Below are 26,281 nucleotides of genomic sequence, written 5' to 3' on the forward strand. Positions count from 1 at the left end.
ATAGTACGGAGTGAGAAAAGCTATTTAAGATAAAGGGACAAGAACCAATGATTTAAATTGATCATGAATAAATTTGATATACAAATGGATGTGTATAACCTCAAAGAAGCAGCCTTCCAGCAGGAATTATAGAAGGCAAGAATCATAACTGGCTTCAAAACAGAGCTTGATAAGCATGCAAATGGGATACAACCTGGTCACCTGAGAACAGATGGCAACTGAACTAGGACCAAGAAAGTGCCTTTAGGTCTTCTGTTTCTTCAACTGCAACTACGGGTGGGGAGGGAATGTGATTTCCTTAACATTTTATACAAGAATTTCTCATCTCTTTCAACATAATTATATGTAACTAGGAAGCTGATGGTAGAATGACTTTAAAATTATGCGAAACAGGTTCATTAACTTAATTTCTCTGTTATTCCTCCCATTTCCACATGAAGGACTACTTACTAATAGTGCTCACCAGTTTCAGCTTTTAACGGCACACAGCATTTTTGCATTAAAAAGCCACAAGAACAAGTGACTGCATCCTACTCAAAGTGTCTTGCTTCCCCTCCTACCAGTCGTTGCTCTCAAAAGCGTGCAGGAGTGGCAGGCTCGCTTTGGCAGAGAGCTCCATTACCTCACAGCTCCCAACAGAGCCCAGCATTCAGCAGCTCCAGAATCTGAACACAGATAATAAGGGGGTCTCACATATACAGTTTATTTCTTTTCACTTTTAGGCTTTTCAGCAATTCATCCTACTTGGTTTTATTAACTCTAAACAGCACTGTAGAACTCATTCTGCAACAGCAACAAAGAAATTGTCGATTTGAGATTCTTCACTGTGTCTCGTGTTAAAAAACACCAGTAAAAATGTTGCTATTGTGCATTAAATATTATGAAGTGGTTATAAAACCACCTACGTTAAATGGTAGCCAGCCCATTTTTCCAAAAAGAATTAAAGGAAATTCAAAACAGCGCTCTTGGTAGTACTCTGACATGTTTTATCCAGCAACTTCACTTCCAAATTCCCTCAACGTTATAACTGTCCTTCTGTATTGGCCATGTATTGTATTAACATTTTAGTTGCAAGGATCTAGCATAGAGGTTATTGCCTTAGTAACAGTATCTCTGCCACACAAAGAATCTCTTATCCCACAGCACATGACAGTTAACTCAGATGTTTATGTAAGATGGGACTCAATAGATCAATTCTGACCCGGTAAGCCCTGCTTTGTTGCTGCTTTGAGAATTTGGAGATCCAGGCTTCTCTAGGCTGCTGAAAAGCAAATGTGTGGGGTATCTGCTTTTAGAGAGATAAATGCCACGGGCCTGTTTTCTCTACAACACTCTAGCGGGAGAGTAAGGAAATCATTTCCAACCTCAGTTAATCACTAAAGCAGGATTCTGCTCCACCATCTGTCTCTGTCAGAAGCTATGACGTCTTTTATACGTATTTACGGATAATTTACTCTATTTTGGCTACATTAAAAGCCCTCTGGAGATGCCCAAAGGTTTGCTTAAGTTAACGAATTAAAGCATATAAACAATACACAGCTAGAAAGCAGAGTCATTGTTTGCATTAATAATAAAGAAAAAAAGTCAATGCTAGCATGAAGTCAGACCTGGTTGTTTCATTCGAAAGTATGGGCTGAATTTTTAGCACCACTCTACACCAAGTAGTGCTACAGAGTGTCATGGAAAACAAGCCTCAGCTTTGTCATTTGCAGGAGGAGGCATTCTTCTTTAGAATTCAGTTTTTAGTCACGTTCGTTCAGAAAGTAGAGCCGTTTCCTCATGTGATTGTTTTTTCTACAGAAAATAGACAAAAACAAGGCTGACTTGGAAAATTAAAATAACATCAAGGTAAGAAACTGATAATAATCCACCAGGGAAACAAGCGGAGATTCTAGTTGTCAGTCTTCAAACAAAAGCCTATTAAAGATGGGATACTTTCAAAAAGCCAATCTAATCTCTCAAACTATGAAATGCCATGTGCAAATTGCTTAATCTAGAAGGAATTTTACAGTCTGCCTTTACATCGGGAATTAAAGAGATCCTTTAAGAATGGAAGTAATCGCACCTACTACTGCAACAAGGTGGAGCTGACCAGACCTACTGCATGATTGCCAATTCCACTGAAGGAGGCAGTCTGAGCACTGGGGAAATTCATTTAACACTAAACAGATCCTTAAGGCTTGTTTCAGTCGAACAGTAATTTCTCTCTCTCAAAGTGTCCCTACACTCATTTTTACAGACATATTGAGATAATTTATTGCAGCTACAAAAGTCTGGTTACACCAGTGGCATTCCCCACCTTTGCTTAGTGCACCACAAAAGCAGAAGTGTGATGAGAGGATTAAATCGAGTTGCCAAAGAAGCGACACCTGACAGACAACACAGGAATCTACCAATCTATTGTGACACCTCAAATTATAGAAATTATCAACGTAGCTGGTCAAGATTCATTCCTGGATGATAGGGCATATATTTCCTCGCTTGGCGGGAACACCAGAGATGTATTCCAATCTGCAAAGCTGCAGAACAGATTACAAGAAAATAATAGAACAGGAGCATTCTGAATTTCCTGTAACGACAAACCCAAATTATTAATTCCTCTGAATTATTTTCTACTCAAAGCAAAGTGTGAGACAAAAGGTGAAACAGATGATTGAACACAAACTTGCTGATGCATTGCAAAACTGCTTTTAAGCAAGGAGTCAAGTTAACGTGAATAATCATTGGAAATATTAAAACTCATCATTTCAGTTTAAAGAGAAGACCAAAAAAAATAAAAACAAAAACAAAGAATTGCTCCCAAAATCTTTAGGATGCAAGTTTGACAGACTCAGCATTTCACGAGATCCAGAAAAGCCCTTTTCACTCCATCTTTCACCAATCTTTTATCAAATAGGCTGTATGTATAATGAATCCGATTTCTCAGCCAAGTGGCCAACCTCCAGGCAAAGTGCTCCTCTGAAATTAGGTCACACTGTGCACGCTGCGCTGTCCCATACCCTGCCACGTTTGTGTAAATGAAATCAGGACATTAAAACACACGCCAGTCTTGCTCTGCAAACACTTCTCAATGCAACCCAAACACAAGGCAGCAGATGGCCAAAGGAAAGGACATGTGCACAACCTGAAATAACACAGGTAGGTCCTGTGCTAGGTCTAACAAGACAACACCCTCTTTCAAAAGCAAGGCTTCAATAAACTTGATTTTAACTGGAAGATACAGGCAGTAGAGGGAGAGGACCCTTTTTTTTTTCCCCTCTTCCCCAGAGATCCTTCCGAGTTTAAGCTAATTCAGACACAGTGTCTTCTGGGGATAGGTGTGTCAAGGAGTTGGGGCTTTCCTCCCAGGTACAGGACTTCTCTGTCATTTTCCAAGAGAACAACTCCCATAAACCCCCCAGCTACACAGCGTTGCTGCAGACTATAGTGCTTCCTGAGCAGCTACATCTCATCAACCATGACAATCTGGGACGGGTCTGCTAAAGACAACACAACTCAACTTCTACACACAGATTTTGGGGGGTGCAGGGGGGAGAACTTCTGCAGGCACAAGGTGCTCAAGCAGTACTCAGTCTCTCAGAGGTACCCTCAGCTGACTACCATGCAGAAGTGACTTCTGTCCTGCTGATGACTCCAATGTAATGACAGAATAACATCCCTGTAGTAAGCCTCTGTTTAAAGAATACTTTAAAAAGACAGTTACTAGATTAAGACTGTTATCAAGACCAGTAATCCTAACTGCACTCCCAGGTTTGAAACAGCACCACAGTTCAGACTCAGAGTTCTATATCAAGAACGCCCTAATTTTCCCCATGCAGCTATAAATCCAGAATCTTATTTAACTGATTATTGGCAGCTGTAGGTGAAATAAGTCTAGGAACAAGAGACCTAAGTTTTCCAAACTGGGTGACTAACTTCAACCACAAAGATAACATTTAGACACATGGAAGCCAGACTGGAGGTAAGGTTTCAAATATTGACCTCCTATTGCTTCCTCTCGCCAGTAGGTTTAGTTTCAGCACTACACAAGAACACACCTTTAACTTGAAACAAAACACCTGAAATCAGATTTCATGCAAGTCCATAAAATTTACACATTTTCCAAAATAATTCAAATAAAAACTTCCACGTATTTTGTCATGGAATATTTAAGGAATAGCTCCTAACAGGAACATTAATTGCCTCTACCTTAAGATTAAAGGACAGCCAGTCATCCGCAGTATAATCAGAAATTGCTGACAAGATGGAGCTTGGGAGGGAGAGTTTCTTTGCTTTTAGCTTTGCAATATCTCTCTTTTTTATTTATAAATTACAAGACTATGACAGCAAAAACATACTATATTTTAACAAATGTCAACATCAGTCAGCAATTTTCACATGCCATAACATATCCCCTCTAGAATTATACAAGCTTCACAGTACAGAGATCCTCAGGGCTAACACAGTCATTAAGATAAAGCTTTGGTGGAAAGGACATTAAAACATTAAAAGCTCACATTGCTTCACCATTTCATTTTCCACAGTTTTTAATGGATTGGTAGAGATAAGATGAAAATATCTGCAAGGAGAAGGGAAAAATGTCTTCATCAACCAGTCTTTAAAAGGTCTTTTATATAAGGACAGGATTATACAGTGTGTTTTGACTGCAGTAGTGAGGGACTATGGTAAATTACCCAAGGGATCCTTTTCAATCCTAAATTTTCTCATACTACGCAGGCTATCAATATTACTATTATTTTTGAAGAAAGAGTGATTTGGGACACAAATACAAGCAACCCTACAAAGAAAACTTCTAGTTCAACAGCAAATACAAACACCAATTCACATAGGCACTGTCAGATACAACCCTACAAATATGCTTATGAAGCTAGCAAAGAACCACAGTTGGAGCATTACAACACCTTCCGAAGCAATGCTCTACAGCGTTGCTAATTCAACATTTTCCTGTATTTATACATGAAGAAAATAAAGCAAAAAGATCCACTTATCCAACATTGCACATGAAGTAACTGACAGGAGGAACAAATCTGAAACATTATTCACTGGAAGTTACTGTTTCGTTTATGATCTATCCTGATGAAACCATTAAGCACTTTCAGGGAGTTCAGGTTTTTTTGTTCTGAAAAAAAGGTATTAAAAATGAGGAGATTTTGTAGCCAAAGACGGGCTTTTCAAATAAAGGGAATGCATTCAGCTAAGAAGAATTCTTAAAATCTGGGATCCACACCCATTGTGTCTAGCAAGTAACGAAACTAAAAACTATCTGCTAATACCAAAACATTGAGAGCTGAAACATCATTTAGCTATATTGGTAGAAAGGCTCTTACACCTTCCCAAACTTTATTTATATTAAAATGTTAACAAAACATGCTAAATGTTTAATAGCACCTTCTTCTAAAGGCAGATCTCATGCTATAGATTGCAAAAGATCTTGCAGTTGAATCTAGATGCCTCTGATCTCCTCTCCAGCAAAAGAACAGAAGAATAAAAGGTAATTCTGTCAGAATACATAGTACAGCAACCATATCTTACAGTTATGATAAGGAGAGTATTTCCCAGGAGTTAAGCATAACTTAATTCCTTTTACATAGTTTACTAAATCCATATTTTCAGAACAAAAAAAGGTATCATTATAGAATTTAAAAAAAAAAAAAGATAGATACAATCTCTTTCACTTTAAAACATGAAAACCATGTTTTCCATTCAATTTAAAAGGCATAAGAATAACTCTGCATTTATGCAGGAAATTAAATTTCTGGATTTTGATGAAACTTTCTTCCTTTCCCAAGATAAAGGGCAAAGCTCTATATAAAGCTTTCCAATTATTTCCAATTCCACTTAGCACTGCTATTTTGTATGGTGCTAGTTTGCTTTGCTATACTGAGTAAGCCATCTGCATAAAGAAAACACATTAAAACTTCAGAAGCAACACACCATAAAAATTAACAACCATCTATATTTTTGCTGATAGATAATTAAGTACAGAAAAGTCTATAACAGATGAAGAACCAAAAAAAAAAATCTAGGGTTTCTAAAGCTTCTTAGGCATGTGCTTCTGGGGAAGGAGAGAAAAGATTAAAAAAATCATTACCTGAAAAACAATACTGCAAACTGAGATATGCAGCAAAGTCATGCAGGCAAATAACATACATGCTCTGTATTGAAAGAATTGCCAAACTTCATTCCTGACATCTAGTATGCCATCAAAATTCTTACAATGTCCAAGGGACAATTCAGCAACACACCCTGCGTTGCTCAACACTGGCTGAGAGGAATAGTTTGAGGCCTCTGGTATTATTTAATACGACAAACAACACTAATTACATACACCAGTTAATGGAAGAGCTGGTGAAGAGCACTGCGGAACAAACAAAAGCGTTCTCAGCAGAGCCTAGCAACTATTCTTTCAGTCCATCAGCTTAAGTCAAAACCAACAATATTTCAAAACATTTCCTAAATTAAAAATTTTTGCTATAGTAGACAAGAGGATGGCAGAAAACAGACCTCAAAAGAAAAAAACATTATTATAGTGATAACAGGATAGATGTATTTTAAAAATTCATACTGAATCCATGCCCCAGTATCGCTATTACAGAAGAACTAAGGTGTTTGTTATTCCATTGTTAGATAAGGGACAGAATAGCAATCTTGTACCTGGAAACAGTCGCACACATTTTTTATTCTTTTTTGAGGAGGGGAACCTTGCGTCCTAAAAACATTTCCTTTTGAAAAAATGGTACTTTTTTCAGCTTTTCTCTGTAGTTTTAACTGGACAGAGATATTCTTCATCCTAGCTTTATTTGTGCTGCCAACTTACTATTGACTTCCACACAACAGGCTGATACAGGGCAGGGGGACTGACACCACTCATGTATGTATAATTTGAGAAGTGCTTTGGGATACTGGGCACGACAAATTTAAGATTCTTAAAACTGATGCTCAATCAATTCACCACATTGGCTCTGTTACAGTTCTCCACACACTATAAGCATTCATTTAAAGAAAAGATTTTCCTTCAGAATTAGACCACAACCACTGACATTTCAGCCAAAGCAGCTTTCATCAGATCATTACTTATATTAAGAAGGATTTAGTGCCAAACCAGGCCTCCTCCTAACACAACAGGGAGTTCCCCCAAGCAGTGGTATAAAGAATGCATTCTTCCCACATCATTGTATTTCTTTTTTTCTTTCCTTTTTTTTTTTAATTAAGAATGAAATATGGTATTTAGAATGGATATTTGCATACCAAGAGCTGATAGCATAAATGAATATAATTTCAAATTAAACACTGACATAGTCAAAGTGTTACTAGTTTAAGAACTGTTGAGCAAGCAGTAAAGTTAAATGCCAATACTCTTCCTAAAATAAAACAGCAGCAACATAAAGAAACTATCTAGAAAAATGATCAAGGAAATACTCTGTACTTTTTAATTCTTCTGAAATTATACATTAGAAAAAAATAAAAAACTGAACATGACAACTTTTCTAACACTCCTTTTAAAACTAGAAACAAAAGAAATAAAAATCAATTAACAATCTCCCTGCTGAAGATCTATCACATCAGACGGGAACATATTCACAGAAACAGCTTGACATTGCTACCTTTTGGAATTGACAGTAAACAACTGCTTTTTAAATTGATTTACATCAACACATGCATCCTCTCCAAAATGAATGTTTAAGTACAGCCATTTGAAAAGACATTAGTACCGCAGAGCGGACCTACAAAGATTCAGCCATTGCAAAAAGCCCCTTGTAGTCTGTATGTTAATCTCCCTCGAAGGCACCATTTACTCTCACTTCTAACAGCAAGTAAGAATACAATGTCTCTGGAAAGGAGAAAAATCCCTTTTATGTGTATTTGTTTGTACTTACAGCCATGGTAAGATGCTGGGGAGCCTCCAGACTTTCCATATTCTTGCTCTGAGTAGCTAGTGGATAAGTTTGGCTGGCTGGAACCTCGGCCAAACGTGATCTGATTGCTACCCACTCCAGTGGCCACCTGAGCCATGCGTTCTTTGGTCTTCAGGGCTTGAGCCCTCTCTGTCTTCAGTCGCTCATCATCCTTCAGAAGAGACACTAACTGCTTGGATTTCTCCCTTACATTGATGCCCTGGTCTTTACCATCTCGATCAATATATTGAAAATCTTTTAATGTCTGAATAGCAAAAATATTCTCTTTACACTGCTGTGCCACTCTCTCAGAACCAGTTTTAATCAGGTAATCTAACAGAGTAAGGGCCTTGTATACGTGTCGCCAGTTTTTGCCATGGTCATTCAGCCGCTTCCAGATCATGCTCATAATTTCAGAAAAGGCCACAACATTGTAAGTCAGATCTGCTATTTCAGTCATTAATGAACTGGAGGGACCCCAGGGGTCATTAGAGGTTGCTTCCCGAACTTTTATTTCGGCTTCTGAATAGTTGTTCACAATGTTCTTCATCTGCCGCCTAATAGACGAAGTCGTCATTTTTATTTCCCTTTATAACAACACAGGCTCCAGAACACAAACAAAAAAAGGGTTATATTTGTTCTTCTATGAAAGTTTCTGAACTACGAAGACTCCGTATCAGTGACTGATTTGCAACAAGTTCCACTACAATCATTTCCTCTCTTCAAAAAAATGACACGAGAAAATGAAAATCATGACCTGGAAAGGAAAGAAAACAAAGTATGTTAGTTGGGTCTTTAATTATTTCTATGTGGAAAGCAATCTGTAAACTGAGAAATTTTGCTAAAGTCAGCTGATGATTTTTCTCTCTATATTTCTTTAGGAGATCTGATTTTTGAAATCTTATTCTCCTCACCCCAATAATAACGGATAGACCAGCTACTGGAAATTCACATTATTTAAACAGGTAATATTAAAGTCCAATGTTAAAAACATCGGAACTGCTAAAGAGGACAAACAAAAGAAAAAGCCATACTGATGAAGATGCAAAAATTGAAAAGTAAAACAACCAATAGAAACCAAGTCTAAGGAATGAGTTATGGATTTACTTTCCAACAAGGTAAAAACAATCATAGAATTTTTAATACAGAAATCATCTGTTGTGTTGACAGCTTGCAGAGTTTAGATTAAACCACGTGAGAAATTCCCAGTTTAGCAGTCATTAGGTTCTCCCTAATGATTAACAATTTCACTGCATTGGTCTAATAGAGTTGTTGTACAAATCTGTGTACTGAGTGGATAAGAGAATTTCCTAAAAAAATTAACCAGGCTATTTTTGAGATCTCTCTGACAAACTTGAGGAGCACGCAGTTTCAGGGCAGAGATCCCAAACTGTGCTCTGTATTCAGTCAAGGCCTAGGGAAGAGAAATGAACACCAGAATGATGCATTACAATTCAAGGTGACCTTTAATGCTAAGCAGATTAGAGGGATTTTTTTTTTCCAAATGCATTTACTTTGTGCATTTGACAGCACTCATCAGATTCATAGTTTTTGCTCTGTGCATCTTTCACACAGCACAAAGGAATTTTTAATTATATGAAAATGAAATTATAAAACCAAAATGACTGGCAAGAAAACTCAAGGACAAGCTTTGGAGCTGGAAAGCCCTTTCAGCTATTTATTTAAGATCACTATGTTTCAAGTCAACAGAGGCCTATTAAGCTTTAGAATACATTACTTGAGTAAACAGACAGATTTTGATACTGCATTAACATAGTTAGAATAGTCATTGATAGTCGCCAGTCGTTCAAACAACAAGCTTGATTCCATAAAGAAATCTGCCACAAGGCGCATTTAAGATGTCCTCTAATAACATCTATCCAAACGCTTACAAGAAACAACAGGATCATTTACGAAAGACATAGGAAAGTGCAAAAGCAGCAATTTCAAGTCGAACTTTGTCATCATTCTTCAAATTACTATCACGAAATTTAAAACGAAAGTAGAATTAACAGATAACTTAGACAACGTGTAAATCTATTATTACTTCTTCAATACAAAGGCATATACCCTTTCTAGAAAACAATTCTGAAGTGAGTTAAATTACCCCAAGACAAGTCTGATGTCTTAAAGTATTTTATTCTGTTCCACAGAAGTTAATCTTCAGCAGAATAAAGATAAAAACAATTATGCTATCATGGAAAATTAGCTTAGCCATGAAATTAACATTAAACTTCAGGTTAACTGCATCATCCTCGTGTTTTCCTCAATATTTAAACCCAACTGCAAAAGAAGAATGCTGATCTGTTGTCAGATGACTAGTAGCAATAGAAAGAAAGAGTCATCTCCTCCAGAGGCTTTTGTAGCCCCGGAGGGGTTATATATTTCATAAACCCAGAATTTGAAAAAGATGATCCTGCATAAACATTTCAGTGCCACTCCTCCTCCTCTCAATATTTAAAGAGGTAAAGATTATAGGGCAAGAATCACTTCAAGGCATAAGCGAAGTCAAGAGTTCAGCAGGATTCAGAAAAAACAGGTATTTCTCTGTTAGACAAGAACACTCAGAATTCTACTAGTAGTCAAGAAAAATGACTGTGATTGAAAGAAAAACAAGCAATTCTTTCTTTAGGGTAAAAGCAGCTTCACCTCATTTGGGCAAGGAAGACAGTTCCCGAGTGGGCAGATTACTCCAGGATTATCTTCTGCAGGGCTTCTCACCCTTTCAGTGAAACACCTGAAAAGAGACCAACCTCAGGTCTAGCACATGGTGGCAAACTGTATGGTTCATTTGTCTCACGCCAGGGCGGGGGGGAAGTACTGATGTGCTGTACTGATTCTAAACATTGCCAGTAAATATTCATATGATAAAATCTAGCACCAGCCTTAACTGCCACATTGGCTTTTCTTTCAGTGGAATAACCACACCAAGAAAGATGTCCTGCTCACAAACTTGGACTTGAACCAGTGTTAAGGTACTGCCGTAAGTAGCTTCCATACTAACTTGCCTTCCATTCCTGTAGTAGGGTTCCTGCAGCCAAGTAATAAAATAACTACACTAATACCTTGACTGTCATGAGCATCATGGAAAGAAGAATTGATCTAAGCAACTCCAGTAACCTACAAAACAAGCAGCCAGCACCATGAGTGAAAAACAGTTCTAGGTTACATCTGAACCATAATCAATCCTACCTATATACTGTCACTTAACCACAGCTTCTAAAAATCAACATACAGTAGTCTAAATGGTATTTTTCTGTTAGCCAGATATGTTCACCAACAGTCCTTAAAAAAGAGCACCAATACACATGTTATTAACCCTGAATTATTTTTAGGACGACTCCTAAGTGTCCAGTGCTGCTATTTTTTTCCACAGTCACAACTAAACATCAACACAAAACAAAATACAAAACAAAACTGAAGGAAAGTAGACATTGCAAGATAGCTAGAGGTAAACTGCACAAAAAGAACGGAACAGGCCCATAACATGGAAGCTAGAACTGAACGAGGCAGCAGTCTGCCATGAGACACAACAAAGCAGCTGGGTAAACACCACAAAGCATCAAAACAAAGTCAACAAAACATCCCAAACCAATTAGATTAAGAGTCCACCAAGTCCAACATCCTGTCTCAGACATTAATCCTCACGGAAAGAGCATGAGGAAAGAACACGTATATTCCCTCATTTACATTATCAGCAGATAAGCAGCTTAGACATGTTGGATACAACCTCTGGTGCAGGATATAACGGTCATCACTAACGGGAACACGCCCTCTGTCTCTCCTAATACCTTTTTCAAGCCATTAGTATTCCCTATTTCTCTCTCTCAGCAACCTAGGCGACCGTGCATGCAGGAACTGAACTCTGCGAACAAGTACTTCCTTTAGTTTGTTTTAAACTTGGACATTTATTCCTCAAGGTGTAGACAGAGGGCTCACATTTTAAGAAACAGAAAATTATCTTTAGCTCCTTTGTATCACTCCCAATTCATAGAAGTTGGCCATCTCCTTCCAAACCATAAGGCCTAATCCCTCTATTTGGAAGTTGTTCCATACCTCCAATCATCCTTGTTGTCTTTCCATGTTACACTTATTTCTTGGGATATACGCAATTCCAAGCATTTAAGATATGGCAGTAATGTGTTTATACTGCAACATAATGATTTCCTGCTTATGATTTATATTCTTTATCAAATAATTTCTAGCATACCATTTGCTGTTTAGTAGTTTTGCCTCTAATTTGCGTATGAGGATCTGGGATCGTTTCTTTTCCATACGCAAATACATTGAGACAATTTGATCTGCCATTTTATCACTCCTCAGATCTCAATCTTCTGCCATTCCTTTCAAATATTCAAGATTAATTTCAAATTTGACTACTGTGGTTCAATTTGGTCACCTCAGTACTTAGAAATGACCTGGAAAAGGGAGTGAATATTTGCAAAAGCACAGATCTTTGGCAGGATGCTTCACTGGAAATAACCCTTCACTGTGAGAACTGACCATATATTCCTAACCCAGTTTCCTGTCTTTTAACCAGTCATAAATCTATGAAAAACATTCCTGTCTTATGAGAGTTTTGTTTCTTTAGGGGCCAGGGATAAGAGGCCTTATCAGCATTTTTTTTTTTAAATAAACTATACTATACAACCAAGTGGCTCAGCTACATGTACCTCCACAGCTAAGGAATTAAGAAGTTTTATTATTTGTTACAATTTGACAAGCTTTTGAAAAAATCATTTTAATAGCGTACCTTATTTTTGGAAAAGTAAATTTTACAGTACATGGGAATATGTAGTAGTCCTAAGTAACACCAACTTTTGACTCATGAAATATAACTGAAGAATTAATAATAATCATAATATAAGCAGGCCCACAGACAGCCAGGGTGCAATTTTGCATGTTATGCCAATCTAACTATAAACTGACACCAAAAAGCAGTGGCCTCCCATCCCTCCGACTGCTTCCCCTGTACGTCTCTTGCATCAAACCTAGCAATTATGCCACAGCACAGTAAAGCTAATCAACCTCAGACCTAACAGAAAAGTAGCCTTTTTGCATTCGTTAGTCTTCTGCCAAATCAGTGAGCTGACCAGACTCGCTGCACACTGACACGATCCTAAGTCCAGCTGCAAGACAGACAGTAAGAAAAAGGGTGAAAATAATCTAACTTTAGCCTGCCTTTGAAAGGGCCAGATTAAATATAAAGTTGTCAAGCTCCAGAAAACAGCATCAGAAAGTGAAGACCGTTCATTACCACCCAACGTAACCACATGCACTAGTAACTTGTGTACCTAGTTTCAGAGAAGAAGCCAAATGAACAAAGGTGTGATCCAAGGCCCAGCTGTGTTCTCCACACAGGAGAGACATTCTCCATCTAAACTAAGGAGCAGTATTTGTGGTTTTGCAGCAAAGCACAGGCAAGAATCAGAATACAAATTATGCCTCACTGAGTACAAAAACGGTCTGCAGAAAAAAACATATTTGGGAAAAAGCTTAGGCTTATGTTTAGGATTTATTATTTAAATTACCAAAAAAAATGCACCCCAAAAGCAAGTGAACAAGTGAGTTCATACATGTCCAGTACGTGGACAGGCCCAATTTATGACAACTTCTGCAAATTGGAAGCTTCATTCTTGCAAAGCTTCTAAAGAAGGCTACTAAAACAGAGTAAATCTAAAGAGTAATGCTTTGCAAAAACAAGAGTAGAGCAAGCATTTCAAGAAGAGAACTCACTGGATTAAGTGAAGCAAGCATTCTTTATTCTTCCAGAAAATTAAAAATCTCACTTGTTATTCTATAATAGAGTCAAAAATCGTCAGTCCAAAGGTTTACTTATTAATAAGCTGACACAATTCATTACCTTATCTTTGATTCACGAAAACAAATACATTAAATAAGAACCAGATTAATGTCCACACTTTTTAATTTTTCCTGAAGGAAAGAGATGTTTTCTCATACTATTCCACTTTTACCCCAGTAAAGACAATTTATTCTGAATTTCATTTTATCATATTACAAATGCAAAGGATGACGGGGTGGAAAGCTGACAGGGTTTTTTTTTCCCCCACATGCTAGTTTTAACAACATGTGAGACAACTATTTCAGCAGTAGTCGTAACACTCACTCTGAGAACTCCATATACCTTTCAGTATCTGCTTTACAAACTGTCTGCTTCCACACCACACAAACCAAACATTTACTTGATTATTATAGGTCACGGAATACCATAACAGCCTATGTTATGGTTAAAGAGATCAAAAAGCTGAATAACTCTACAGCATAAAAGTGAAATAACATTTTTAATGCATGATCAGATATTTATATAGAAAGTTTATATTTTTTCAGAGACCTCAGTGAATTAACATCTCACCAGCAAACCACAAGGAAGTACAATACACTTGCAACTTCTGCAAAAATCAGGCTCTGCCTTTTGAACAGTACAGTTGCAACTACAGCAGAAAGTAAAACTAGTTGATTGAAGCTACCATTCCTTGCTAACAACAGGAAAGGCGCAGTCAGCTTGAACAGACTTTCTTTAAAAGGTTCAGCAGAGAGGGGAAGAGGGAGTTGTTCTGTCTTGCTCAGTTTAGGTGAGCCTTCCAAACTTTCTTCCCCCCGGCCCCAACAGGCCATTTTCTCTGCTTTAGAGGGACCTTGTCATCTTTTGATAGAAAAGGAAACATACAATTCTGTAGACAACAAAGTGAAGTTTACCTGTGCTGTCAAGAGTAACCTGGAGCGGGGCACCTAATATCCTCTTCCTATTCCAATAGTTTCATTACACAAATGACCCTGCTGAATTCTCATGGGGCTTTTTTAGATACAAAAGGCAGAGAGAAGAAATTCTTGACTTAACTTCTTAGCAGATCTCTCACAAGAGATTACATTCACTAAAGGAAAACTACATGCGGAAACCATCTTTAATTCACTAAGACTAACACAGAAATGAGGCCAAGCCACAAAGTCCTTAATAAACTTAGTTCAAAGAAACAACCATACAAATCCACCTATATACAGACTTTCAACAGAATCCATTCACCTCTCTGGAATGTAAAACTCAAACTAGGGTTTGTCTGCTCTGATAAAACACCCTTCACTTCAAGCCTTAAAGTAAATATATAAATAGTCCAGCTAAGTATGGACTAAAAATATATACATGTATAGACAGGTTTGAAAAGCCTTTCACATCAAGTGGATATTAAAAAGAAATAAACATTAAACATAAAAACAAGGTTAGCCAGAATATTGGCACAAAATTTTAATTCTGAATTGGACAGTATATTAGACAACACATATAAACTAGATTAGTCATTTATTGCCAGTATCGTATACAAAGTGGCTTTTTGAAAAGTTATTAATTTGGTCATTATTTTGTGATATCGAGTCAGTCTGCACAGATATAAGACATCTTAATCCACATAAAATCATCTCCTCCCCCTTCCCCAAAATACATGGAAAGATAACTACCAGTTTCCATCCAAAGATTCACAGTGCAATAATAAAAAGACATTTTGCTGGTTACCACTAGCAAACGCACTCAGATAGCTCAAACAGGTTCCCTTATTTGGTTCACAGGACAGTCCACAACAGCTATGCTGACAACTGAGAGCACAAGACTCTGTAACACTGGGGGGCATGGGGGGGCTATCTCAAGCCAGCTGTGCTGTTAAACAGGTCGGTACTATGAAAGTGTATCTTCAGTATCAAAGGATCCAAACAGTACCATCCTGGATATTTGTATCCAAATATAATTTCAAAGGAGTGCAAGTGAAACATAAAGCCTCAAAGAGCCACAAGAGCCTCTTCTACCTAAGATGTGCTGGAGCAGCTATGAGGAGTTTCAATGTATTACAAAGCAGAAGCGTGTGCTTTACCTGCAAGATTTGAATACCCACAAATAGCTGGAAGTCTGATCTTCAGTCTTGCTCTCCTTACCATCGTAATAAAATGATAGAGGCAGGCAATCCTAGGGGACTTGTTTTCCAGGATAAATTAGAGAAACCAGGTCCTGGAGAGTGCTTCTTACCAGTCTGCAAAGAATTACACTGAAAGGCAAGTGTTGCCAGATGCTGACTAAGGAAAAACTTCCCCCAGACAGACAGAAGCTGACACCACACCTTCACTGCGCAAAAAGCACACACACACCCCCCAAACCGTAACAATAAGTCACCTTTTATTTATGGCAAAGTAAAAGCATTCACATTGCCCGACACTGTAATTCTCATCCTAGTTTTCCTGTGATAACTTATGTGTACGAACTGGAAACTGCTGTGCTTTTAGAAATCCTCATTTCCCACAAAGAGGAGCCAGAAATCATTGATCAATAAATGGAGCACATGCCTTTATTTAAAATTCAGGCATATAATAACCCCCAAAAAAATGACAGCACAGACTTTATGTAAAAAATATATACACACACACACTAGATATACAAGAAAGTCTTCAGCTGCTTCAAAATTTTCATTCTGTTCCCACACTGCCAAAGAAATTCTCAAGCTTAATTAATTCCCTTTCATATCTTTTTTCCCTATTCATAAATAATTCAAACAGAACAACTGGATGACCAAGAGGTTATCGTTATACTGGCTACTGTATAATATGCTACTTTAATACAAACATTGTTTCCGAAAGCAAACAGGATGAGGGGCAACTGTACATTGTGATGCCTTGGAGAAGAGTACTGAGAGAAGCTAAGCTGCTTGGCACAATACATAAAAGCCAACAACCAGCACACTTAGTAGCTCTCTTGTGCTATTGTACAGCAGAGCAAACAGCAATTCATGCGAATAAAACAGCAAAACAGAGACAGCGAAATCACCGTCAATGCCCTCCCTTAACCTTCAAAGTTATTTACAAAATTAGCTAGAAATACAGATTGACAAATGGTTTGAAGAACTGGGCTAACTTCAGAAGAAAGGTTTAATTTACATTCTACAAAGTTTAAATGCTTGTTCTCCTCGTTAGTGTAATTTCTGAGAAGAGGACATTGTTCAAATTTAAAAATTTTGGAAACTTTCCACTCCCTTTTATAAATGAGAACAAGGTCAGCTTTCACAGACAGCAGGTGGTCAAATGGTTTCTTTAAACAAAGAGTTAATGCTGAAAGAAATTCTCCTTCAAATTTATGCATATTCATGAACTTCAAGGTTAGATTCCACACTATTTTTACAGCCATACCTCGGACTCAGAGATAAATTAAGTCCAACTTGTACAGCAATTTAGCTGTAAAACAGATTTACATACACAAATTTGTCCATGTTTTATCCATAACACCTTTTCTTATTACATGTCTACTTAAATTAGGAGGGCAGCATTTGAACTCAGTGGAGGGCTTATCTCATTATTCTCACAGTCTACGGAAGAGAGGAGGGGGGAGGTGGAAATCTAACAACTTTCATTTTATAGCGGAGAACACGGCAGCCTTACCTGACTGCTTTACCTGAGGACCTGCAAAGCCAAAGTCACCGGTGATTTGACATTTGCAGTTACATCTGACTTTGCAGCTGGTAACACAGCTGGAATTATTGACAGTGTGGGTATTAGCGGCAAATATGTTCCCAAGTGCTGCAAAAGGGGACAGCCTCTGTAAGAGTCACGCAGATCACTGCAAATGATCCAAATCCGACCTACACTGGAGGTCTAATTTTAGGATTACAAGCTTTGACAACATCTCTTTAAAAATAACACATTCCTTTGCCTATGGCTAGGTCAAGTGTCATCGACAGTACTACCTTCATTTCATGCAGCAGATCTCAGTTTATTTTTCACTCGTAATACAACAAGTGCCAGATGGGTAATGAATAACAGAATATTGCAGAATTACAAAACAGCATAACGTCAAGGCATTACGCACTGAAACAGAAATTCTAAATGCAAATTAATCCAACGCTGCAGTGAAAATATCTACCCAAAACTCTCAAAAGGTATTTGTTCTCCAGGGATTACCTACTTGAATGAAAGCACTTCATCTTTCATCCTCACAGAGAAAGAAAAAAAAAAAAAAAAAAAAAAAATCACCCAACACATGCCTTAAAAGGCAACAATTCAAAATAAATTCAGTTTACCATGTATATTTGAGGAGTATTTTCAACTGAATTAAAGACAGTAGGAGACTTTCTCTCCTTCTGCACTCTCATTTTGGAAGAGAGGAAGATACCCGATATTCTTGCCAGAGGGTGTGTCTTAGGCTCTCAGAGAGATTAGCACAGTCCAGCCTTGTCGCTTAGGCTGCTTACTGGGTGACGGGCAACAGCCGAAGGCGGAAGCCTTCTGTCTTCTTCCACCAACTCAGAGCCCTGATCTGTCACCCTGAACACAGGCTTGGTGTATTTCTTTTTTCAACAACTGACCAGTGCAAGGACACTCAAATTGGTACACAATATAGAGGCCTAATTTAAGAAAATACCTATCACTGATCAGGCACCTTATGAGCATCTCAATGATTTTATGCATTCCACATCACTACCACTTTGGAAGTGTTGGCTGTTGCACGTAGCAACTTGGAACAGGTATTAGTCTATTCAGAGTGATCTACTTCTGTTGACCTTAACCATCCTGAAACACACATTTTCTCCAGTTTCTCCTAGATTTCTGTTTCAGGATGGACCAATTCAACAGGCTACTCTGATCACTGGGGGAGGGGGAAGAATACAGTCTTTTAAATTTCTTATGCAGAAAAGAAAAGAAAAAAAAAAAAGCAGACCACTGTAAATCAAGGTATTTCACTTCTCACCAGCATCACTGTTTCTCTTAGAAAGCCATCTAGATTTATAAACTAGCTATTAAGCTGAGCTTTAGAGGGGCTGACACAAATACACATGCAAATAATACAATCTAAAAACCTGTTAAGACCACAAAATGTTATTTATGGCCACTAAGTCACAAGGTTTTCTTATGAAATCACAGTTTTTAAAATTCAACTGACAAGAACAACTGTATGCATATACAATTTATGGTCATATATGAGACCTGGTATTTTGGGAAGCTATCTGCTACTTAAAATTACTCAATGATTTCACCAATTTATTTCAGTTCTCAGTTTATGACTATGAAGCTGACAACATCATTATGAACAGTTTCTCCTATCCACCTACACACCACAGACATGCAACCACATTAATAAATTCAATAGGTCAGAGGCAATCATGACAACGATTAGGGAAAAACATCAGTTTAACTCTCTGCTACTATTGCTTGGGCTGGAAGCTGAAAGACTAATTAATACTTTTACTGTATAACATGAATTTCTAATGACAAGGATTGTTCAAGGAAGATATCTATTCCCACACCCGAAATATTACTATCTTTTTCAGCTAAAATTATTAGGTATACTGTCTGCTAACACAAACTATAAGCCTGCAAAGAAACAGGCAATTGATTTAGCAGTCTACCTACACTCACGAATGCCTGTTCTCAGCATAAAATTTCTCAAGTTCCACCGCTCACAGCTGCCATACTGAAACACTCATCTTGGAAAGCCGACACATGGTCTTAATTCAACTATAACATAACTGGTACTGATTAACATAAGGTTAGTTTAATCCTCATAAATTAAGCTATGTGTAGTTCTATGCTCATGACTAATTTAGTTACTATAAAATTCTAAAGCAGGAAATACATGTCTTTAAATCCTCTATGCACTCTGCTGTAGGAACTTTTTGGCCAAATCAGGGTTTTATGTCAGGCATTTAGGATCACAGGTAAATACATAGAGGCTGTGGGTGCTGGAAGGCAGATGATTTTGAGAAAGACAGAGTAAAAAAGCTGGTATTATACCCAACTGCTAAGCTTTCCTATATCTGTGGCTTCACTTATGGAAGTATGCAATCCAGAAGCACTAATTCCTTTTAGTTAATTCTCTAGCTTTTTTAACACATCATTACTTTAATAAAAAATAAATCCATCTGTTTTTAAAGAAAAAATTTTAAATACAGAGAAACTGGACAAAGAATACATAACAATTGCTTAAATTAATGCACAGATATAACATACTGTCCTTGTTAACAAGCAGTATCAAATGCAGCAGAAGGGCTATATTTAGAACAAATGACTACATTTTAATGCAGTAACCAGCAACTAACCCAACCTTTTTTCTTTTTTTTAACAACCAAATTTAAAAAAAAAAAATCAAGGTTTCCTTTCTTCAAGTTTAAACTGAGATTAAAACTAAATATTTAAAAGAATGCACCTTGGCACTACCTAGGCCAGAGGATGAGAGGCAGAATGGGGAAACACACAGAGTCTGGCTCCACTATTCAACAGTCGAGCTCAGGGAGAAACTGAGGCTGCACTTTCACGTTACTCTTTATTCCCAGCTACCCGAGGGCTGCTACTGCAAGCAGCAGTCAGACTCCTGCCTGCTCTGCTCCTCATGCCAGATCTAGAGATAGGCTGAATCAGTTCGGTGAACTGATTTGACGCACTGATCATACATACAAAGACGGATAGCTGGGTTTTCTGACAGATCAGGTCACCAAACCAACTCATCCCAAAGTCACTTGAATTACTAAATCCACCACAAGGGGAGTAACATTAATTTCAACAACAATCTATAGCTACATTTCCTCAGACAAAATATAAAACTGCATCTTGAAAGCACATATTGGCAATAAAGTTAAAGATGATGGTTTAAAGCTGGGATTTGTCTTCAACAGGTAACAGTGTAAAAGCAATGAATAGTGTTCTCTTTACTGGCAAATTTCCTTTTACTACCTAGCTGCTAGTAACAGGAAGATCCAAATTCATTTCCTTCCATATTGAAGACAGCAACAGGAAAAAGAACAAAATTCTGTCCTCTTTCAAAATTGGGCTACGTCTAAAAATCTTGGTCTCACCCTTTTTACACATATTTCAGCTATTTGCCCTGTAACACTCGCTGTTCACCTTTCCCTCGTATTCCACCATATCTTTATCTTTTCCTACTGTAAACAGACCGAGAGTTTCCAAAATCTTTTTCAATCAACTCAGCCTCTTTTCTCTCTTCTTAACAGAGCCATCTAGCTTACCTAGCACTACTATCACGGCCAGCAAAACAATTCCATCCAAAGGAGTGGGCTTGCCTGGCAGGCAGAAAGCACAGCTAGAGGAGAGGGCACAACAGCACCCGTCAGCAGCAGCCTGGATTTTTACCGGGTTATATTTACGATGAAACAGCACTCAAAAATACTGCTAGTCACTTTGGTCTACTTGTGTGCTGTCCCAGTTCCTGATTTGAACTATATTTTTAAGTACATCTTTGATGGAAGTGAATCACTAGAAGACAAGAAAAATTAGTGCACTTGATAAGGACTTCTGGATTTTTTTCCCACCTCATGCTACATAGAACATTCTGATTGCTTCATTCAGGCATTAATAAGAATCACCCCTAGTTCCAAATGCAAAGGTTTGCTATAAGGTTTATTAATTTTTTTTTTTTTGGGGGGGGGGGGGGTGTAAAATTCTGACTTCAAGATACCAGTGAATCCCACATTTTCCTGTGCGGATGTGCACCAATTTTCAACAGTCAGCATAACAATTTCAGAAGTCTTCCAAATCTATCCTTCAGCAGTAATATTTTACTACTCTCATCTATTCTGGACGTTTAGATGGAAAATTATTTGAGTGGGAGTTAGTTTGCTCTTCTCAAAGAGGATGACAAAGACTTGTTACTAAAAAGCATCTGTGCCTGTTCCATTACTAAAGGTCATTTTCTTCCAGCCGGCTCTTGTAGAGAACATGTTCTATCCTCTTAGCTTTGATGCTCTGCAATCAGCAAATGTGTACATGTCCTCCGGATTCCATATAACCCATGAGGAGTCCAAAAGGTAGAGGGCAATACCCATCACATGTAATCCAAAACTCAAGCTGCAGATATTTCTGATGCAGCTGATTATAGCTAGAGACAGGTTTAAAAAAAAAAAAAAAAAAAAGTAAGAAAATCTACTGTGTAATACTACTACTGTCTGTATCTCCCATAGCTGGCTGGTATCCCTGCACTGTTGCCTATTCTTTTAACCACTATTTTAATCCAAGTTATTAAAAATATAATCTCTCTTTAGACTTATAAACAGAACAAAAAAGTGACTTAAAAACTCACCCACTCCGTTTTTCTATTTTTTCCCCCCAAGAGCATTCCATCTAGTCCAAATGCACAGAAGAAATTCTAGCCCATTAACATCTATCAGCTAACAGAAGGGTAATGAATTCATCAATATTGCTAAAATGCGTGGGTATGGTATCATGCTGAATCATTTAGTAACTACATTTTGAGCAAGAAGAACTCAAACAACCCGCCTTACACTGTCAGCAACCATTTTCCTGAAGGAGGAAAAATGAATGTATTAAGATCACCCTCAATTTTGTTATCCCTCTTGATGAGGATGGTAGTGTCTCTGCACACCACTATTTCCATGCCAATCAAATCCTTGTCTGCCATCACTTTTCTCTGGACCTCAGCTTCGTTAGCAGGGTCATCACCAGTACACTTCCAAGCTTTCATTGTTCGTTTTCCTGCAAAGGATGTAAGGACCTGGCCTTCCCCTGCTTGTTAATGTCCAAATCAGACGATCAGTCTTAACATCGAGTTTTCATTTTGTGAACAAAAAAAACATTGTTCCCTCAATACCAGGCTACTGCAAATTGTTACGGTGCCATAGATTTGTCTCAGATTTGTCTTTGTTATCTGTTTACAAAGCTACAGAGGGACCATCTTTTTCCTCCAGCAAGAAGTCTTTTCTTCTCAATAGTGATAAGGCCAAACTAAGAACAGCTAAAAGTTATCACGATTAGGTAGCCACAGAAAAATTGCTATGTTAAGAGAAAACACATTATGGACAAACATGAAAGCATAATTACCAAAATAAATAAGTAAAATCACCTGTGGCTGTGACTACTGGCACAGAAGAATATCACATGGTAAACGATGAGGAAAGGAATCATATTATTATTATTATTGAGTAAAACAGTATTAAGTTCCTTTCACTGTTAAGTGAACAGTAAAAGGCATTTATTGTTTAGCTTTATGTTATGATAAACTTTCAAATATTTTTTAAAAGAATATATATAAAGAAACAAATCTCTGAAGTGCAGAGTAGAAGCTGCTCTGCTTCTTTTGCTTTGTTCAGGTATGCCAAGTCTGGCCTTCTCTGCTCCTCAGCAGTTTTTTAAATGATAGTAAATACATTTCACTTGATCACGCTTTCAGTTAAAATGGTATCTGCTCTAATTAAGTCCAAGAATAAGAAGGTTTTTTGTTAAGGTAGCCTGTATAAACCTAGAACGACTAATTCAACATTCAATAACTTAGCTTCCTTAATATAGACAAAGTCTTAGAATACATACAGTTACACATGTGTCTACATATCCTTAACTCCCACGGCTTAATTCAATTAATACTATTAAATCTTTAATGTTTAGCTTCAAAGGCTTTTTTTTTTAATTTTTAATAGCTCTCATAGGTTAGCATGAATGTTTTAAGTCTTTCTACTATTATTTAAAATAAACCTCTCTTTTCTTTCCACTTTGATGTTTGCCTTTTTGACAACCCTATATTCTCTGAAGCTCCTGGAACTTTGTTTCCTGTGAAACGATGACATTACAAACGCAAAAAGACTCATTAATCACCGAGCCGTAATCAGAGATTTTTTCCTCTCACATGCCCTCTGGGCTGGGAGTTGGCAATAGGACTGCTTTAATCAAAACAATGTAGCAACCTAGGTTGTAAGGAGAGAGCATGTAATAAGTGAGGGAGGGGACTTTCATTTGCATCCGTTTAGCATGTAAGAACCAGGCGGTGCTTAATTCTCTTTTACTCTGGTTTCCCATGAAAGAAAAAGATGCAAAAGTCACCGCAGTTTATGAAAAAAATTAAAATAGGAGTTGTGATGAAACACAAGTTGAGCTTCACGGAGTGTAAGTCTTGTAGTGGCATTTAAAAAACACACCAGTTTCACCTGTTTCATTGGCACTGGATATATCTTTAATTCTAAAAGTTACCCTTTACTAGCAGCATTACCATTATAAATTCAATCATCTAAAATGACAATTTATGTATACACATACCTATATTCACATAGACATATATATGTAATTTACCAGTTCTGCTGCATGGTAAAAGTTCCACTGTGAACATCTTGTACTGATAGCAGGGCAACTTATTCCAGTACGTTCCTCTCCTTCCCTTACGCAAACGGTTGGCCTACGGGGCCTCTGCGAGCCTCCAGCTCAGCACCGCAGCATTCACGGCGGGCAGCCGCGACTGCCCATACGGTTCGATTGCAGCGTCCCAGCGCAGCCGAGCACTGCTTCCGGATCCCCAGCCACCTTCAGCTGCTCAATTTCTGAACTCTGAATTTGTAGGGGAAAAAAAACAAAGTATGTTCTGACAGCCTTTAAGGCCTTTAAGTATAAACTAGGAAGAAATAAAAAAAAAAAAAGCAGACTTCCTGCCTTTTAAGCTTATTTCTCTTTTAAAAAAGAGAAAACCCACATTTCCAGGGAAAGTAATAGGCTCTACAGTATTGTATATGCTATCCAAGAGGACCAAAAAAGATTAAAACTCTGGCTCTGCCCCAAAGGCTCCAGTTTGTGCTTGTTTTGTGCCTGTACGTACATAACAAACATCTCTAAATTCAGGATGCTCAAGCATGTTTCTTTTATTTACATCTGGAAAAAGCTAACACCACTAAAAAACAACATGCCATATTCAGCATAAACTATAAGCATATGACCAATCCCAAATCCATAGATTTCTCACAAGTTTAAAGTGAAGTACTTGCTTACATACTTCACTTGAGCTAGGCCACAAACTGCCAAACGAAAAAAAAAAATTCAAAAAGCATATTAAAAATGGTATAATGAAGACAACCAACAAAACGCTCCTATTCTTCACATCTTCAAAATGTCAGCAGCTTGCAATCTAAGTACAAGATTACCATCACGCAGAATACTTCTCATTATTACACATCTTAAGTTACACAACACATTCTGTCTTTTAAAGCATAAGTAAATACTCTCTTGAAGGCACCATATATTCATATTTTAGTGAAATTAAGAATATGCAGATACTATTAGTTGGAAGACAGACACAAAAACATCAATTATACCATTCAGTGTGCTTAAACCTGCCAGAGTTTTATGGAGAATATTCACTAGGTAGTCAAACATAAAAAAAAAAAAAAAAGAGAGAGAGAGACAGGCTTTTCGTTCTCTCCCAACGTTTCACAACAGGGTGAGTGATTTGGAAATTTAAAATGCAACACTGAAGCAGTTTTACAGCCTAAAAAACAAAACAAAAAAAAACCCTCTTCCTATCCTTTGATGATATACCTCAGTGCTTCTCTGCAATAAAGCAGTTAAAAATGATTTTGCTCCATCACAAAAGGGGTTATTACTTCAGTTCCTCTAAAATAGTAATTCTGAAAAACAAGTAAAATCATTCATAAACATTCCTGTAATTTATTTCCTTATTTAATCTTTACAAGAAAACCAGTAAACACACAAAGACAAATATCTTTAACAGAGGAGTCACCCAGGTATCAATCATTTATAATCTTCAGAAAGCAGCTGCTTTGCTCCAGAAGTATAAAAACCATGGGCTGCATAATTATAGTCCAGCGCAATGACAGTCTTCCTGTTCTCCTGAGTAGCATGTAGAAATTTCCACATTAAGAACACACTGGAGAAAACTATAGAGATTCTCAAAAACTGCAACTAAACTATTAAATATTGATTTCTGATTGGTATTTGCATGTATCTAATAAGAGAAGTTCTTGGTGTCACCTATAGTATTTACCTAAAAACATTCCAACAGAGGCATTATCTTTACTTTCTGAGACTTGCTCTCTGAAGTTGGTAGACAAAAGTTTAACTTATATGAACTTCGCTAAAAAGCAGCAAAAAAAAAAAATCCTCATCACTAATAAGAATTTCAAGCCCTTTAAAAAAAAAAAATCACTACAAGGAGCATAGTATTACAAGAAGCAATTCTAAAACAATGCGATAAGCCAGTATGGGCTCTGAAGGAAAACGTTTCATTAGATAACAGAACAGATGCAAGTCTTATGCTTCCAAATGATTACTATACAAAGAGATTTTTTTCAAATGATGAAATACCTGAGCAGAAGTGTTGTAAAGATTCACCAGATCTTTCCTGAATCTGAATACTGCCATATATGCAAGACTCAGATATTTCTCTAAACAGACATTCCTACCCACATTCCAACAATATCAAAAGCCGGTTAAGTGTTTCACTGATTAATTAAATAACTGAATAATTAAAAACATTAAAGTTCTGTTTTTCAAATAATTATTTCACTACTTTCCTTTACACACATCACATGACAGAGTACATTCTACTTGGCCATCTATCAAAGAATGGACAGGCATATTAAAATAGTCCTATTTAG

The 26,281-nt window shown here is 37.3% G+C and overlaps 1 protein-coding gene across 4 annotated transcripts in view; it reads right to left on the reverse strand.

Moving 5' to 3' along the window:
* EPN2 (epsin 2) overlaps positions 1–26,281 on the reverse strand; it is a 47,333-nt gene that overhangs the window by 14,221 nt on the left and 6,831 nt on the right. For 3 of the 4 annotated variants that reach the window (XM_026083068.1, XM_026083066.1, XM_026083065.1), the window contains exons 3-4: positions 10,545–10,632; positions 7,878–8,652 (exon numbers count right to left, since the gene is read on the reverse strand). In XM_026083068.1, the coding sequence (XP_025938853.1) occupies positions 7,878–8,472 (595 nt within the window). In that variant the 5' untranslated portion in view covers positions 8,473–8,652; positions 10,545–10,632. The remainder of the gene's footprint in view (positions 1–7,877; positions 8,653–10,544; positions 10,633–26,281) is intronic. The other variant, XM_026083067.1, reaches the window with a different exon arrangement.

The sequence above is a fragment of the Apteryx rowi genome, unplaced genomic scaffold, assembly GCF_003343035.1.
Source record: "Apteryx rowi isolate R43461 unplaced genomic scaffold, aptRow1 scaffold_6, whole genome shotgun sequence".
NCBI classification, from domain to species: Eukaryota; Metazoa; Chordata; class Aves; order Apterygiformes; family Apterygidae; genus Apteryx; species Apteryx rowi.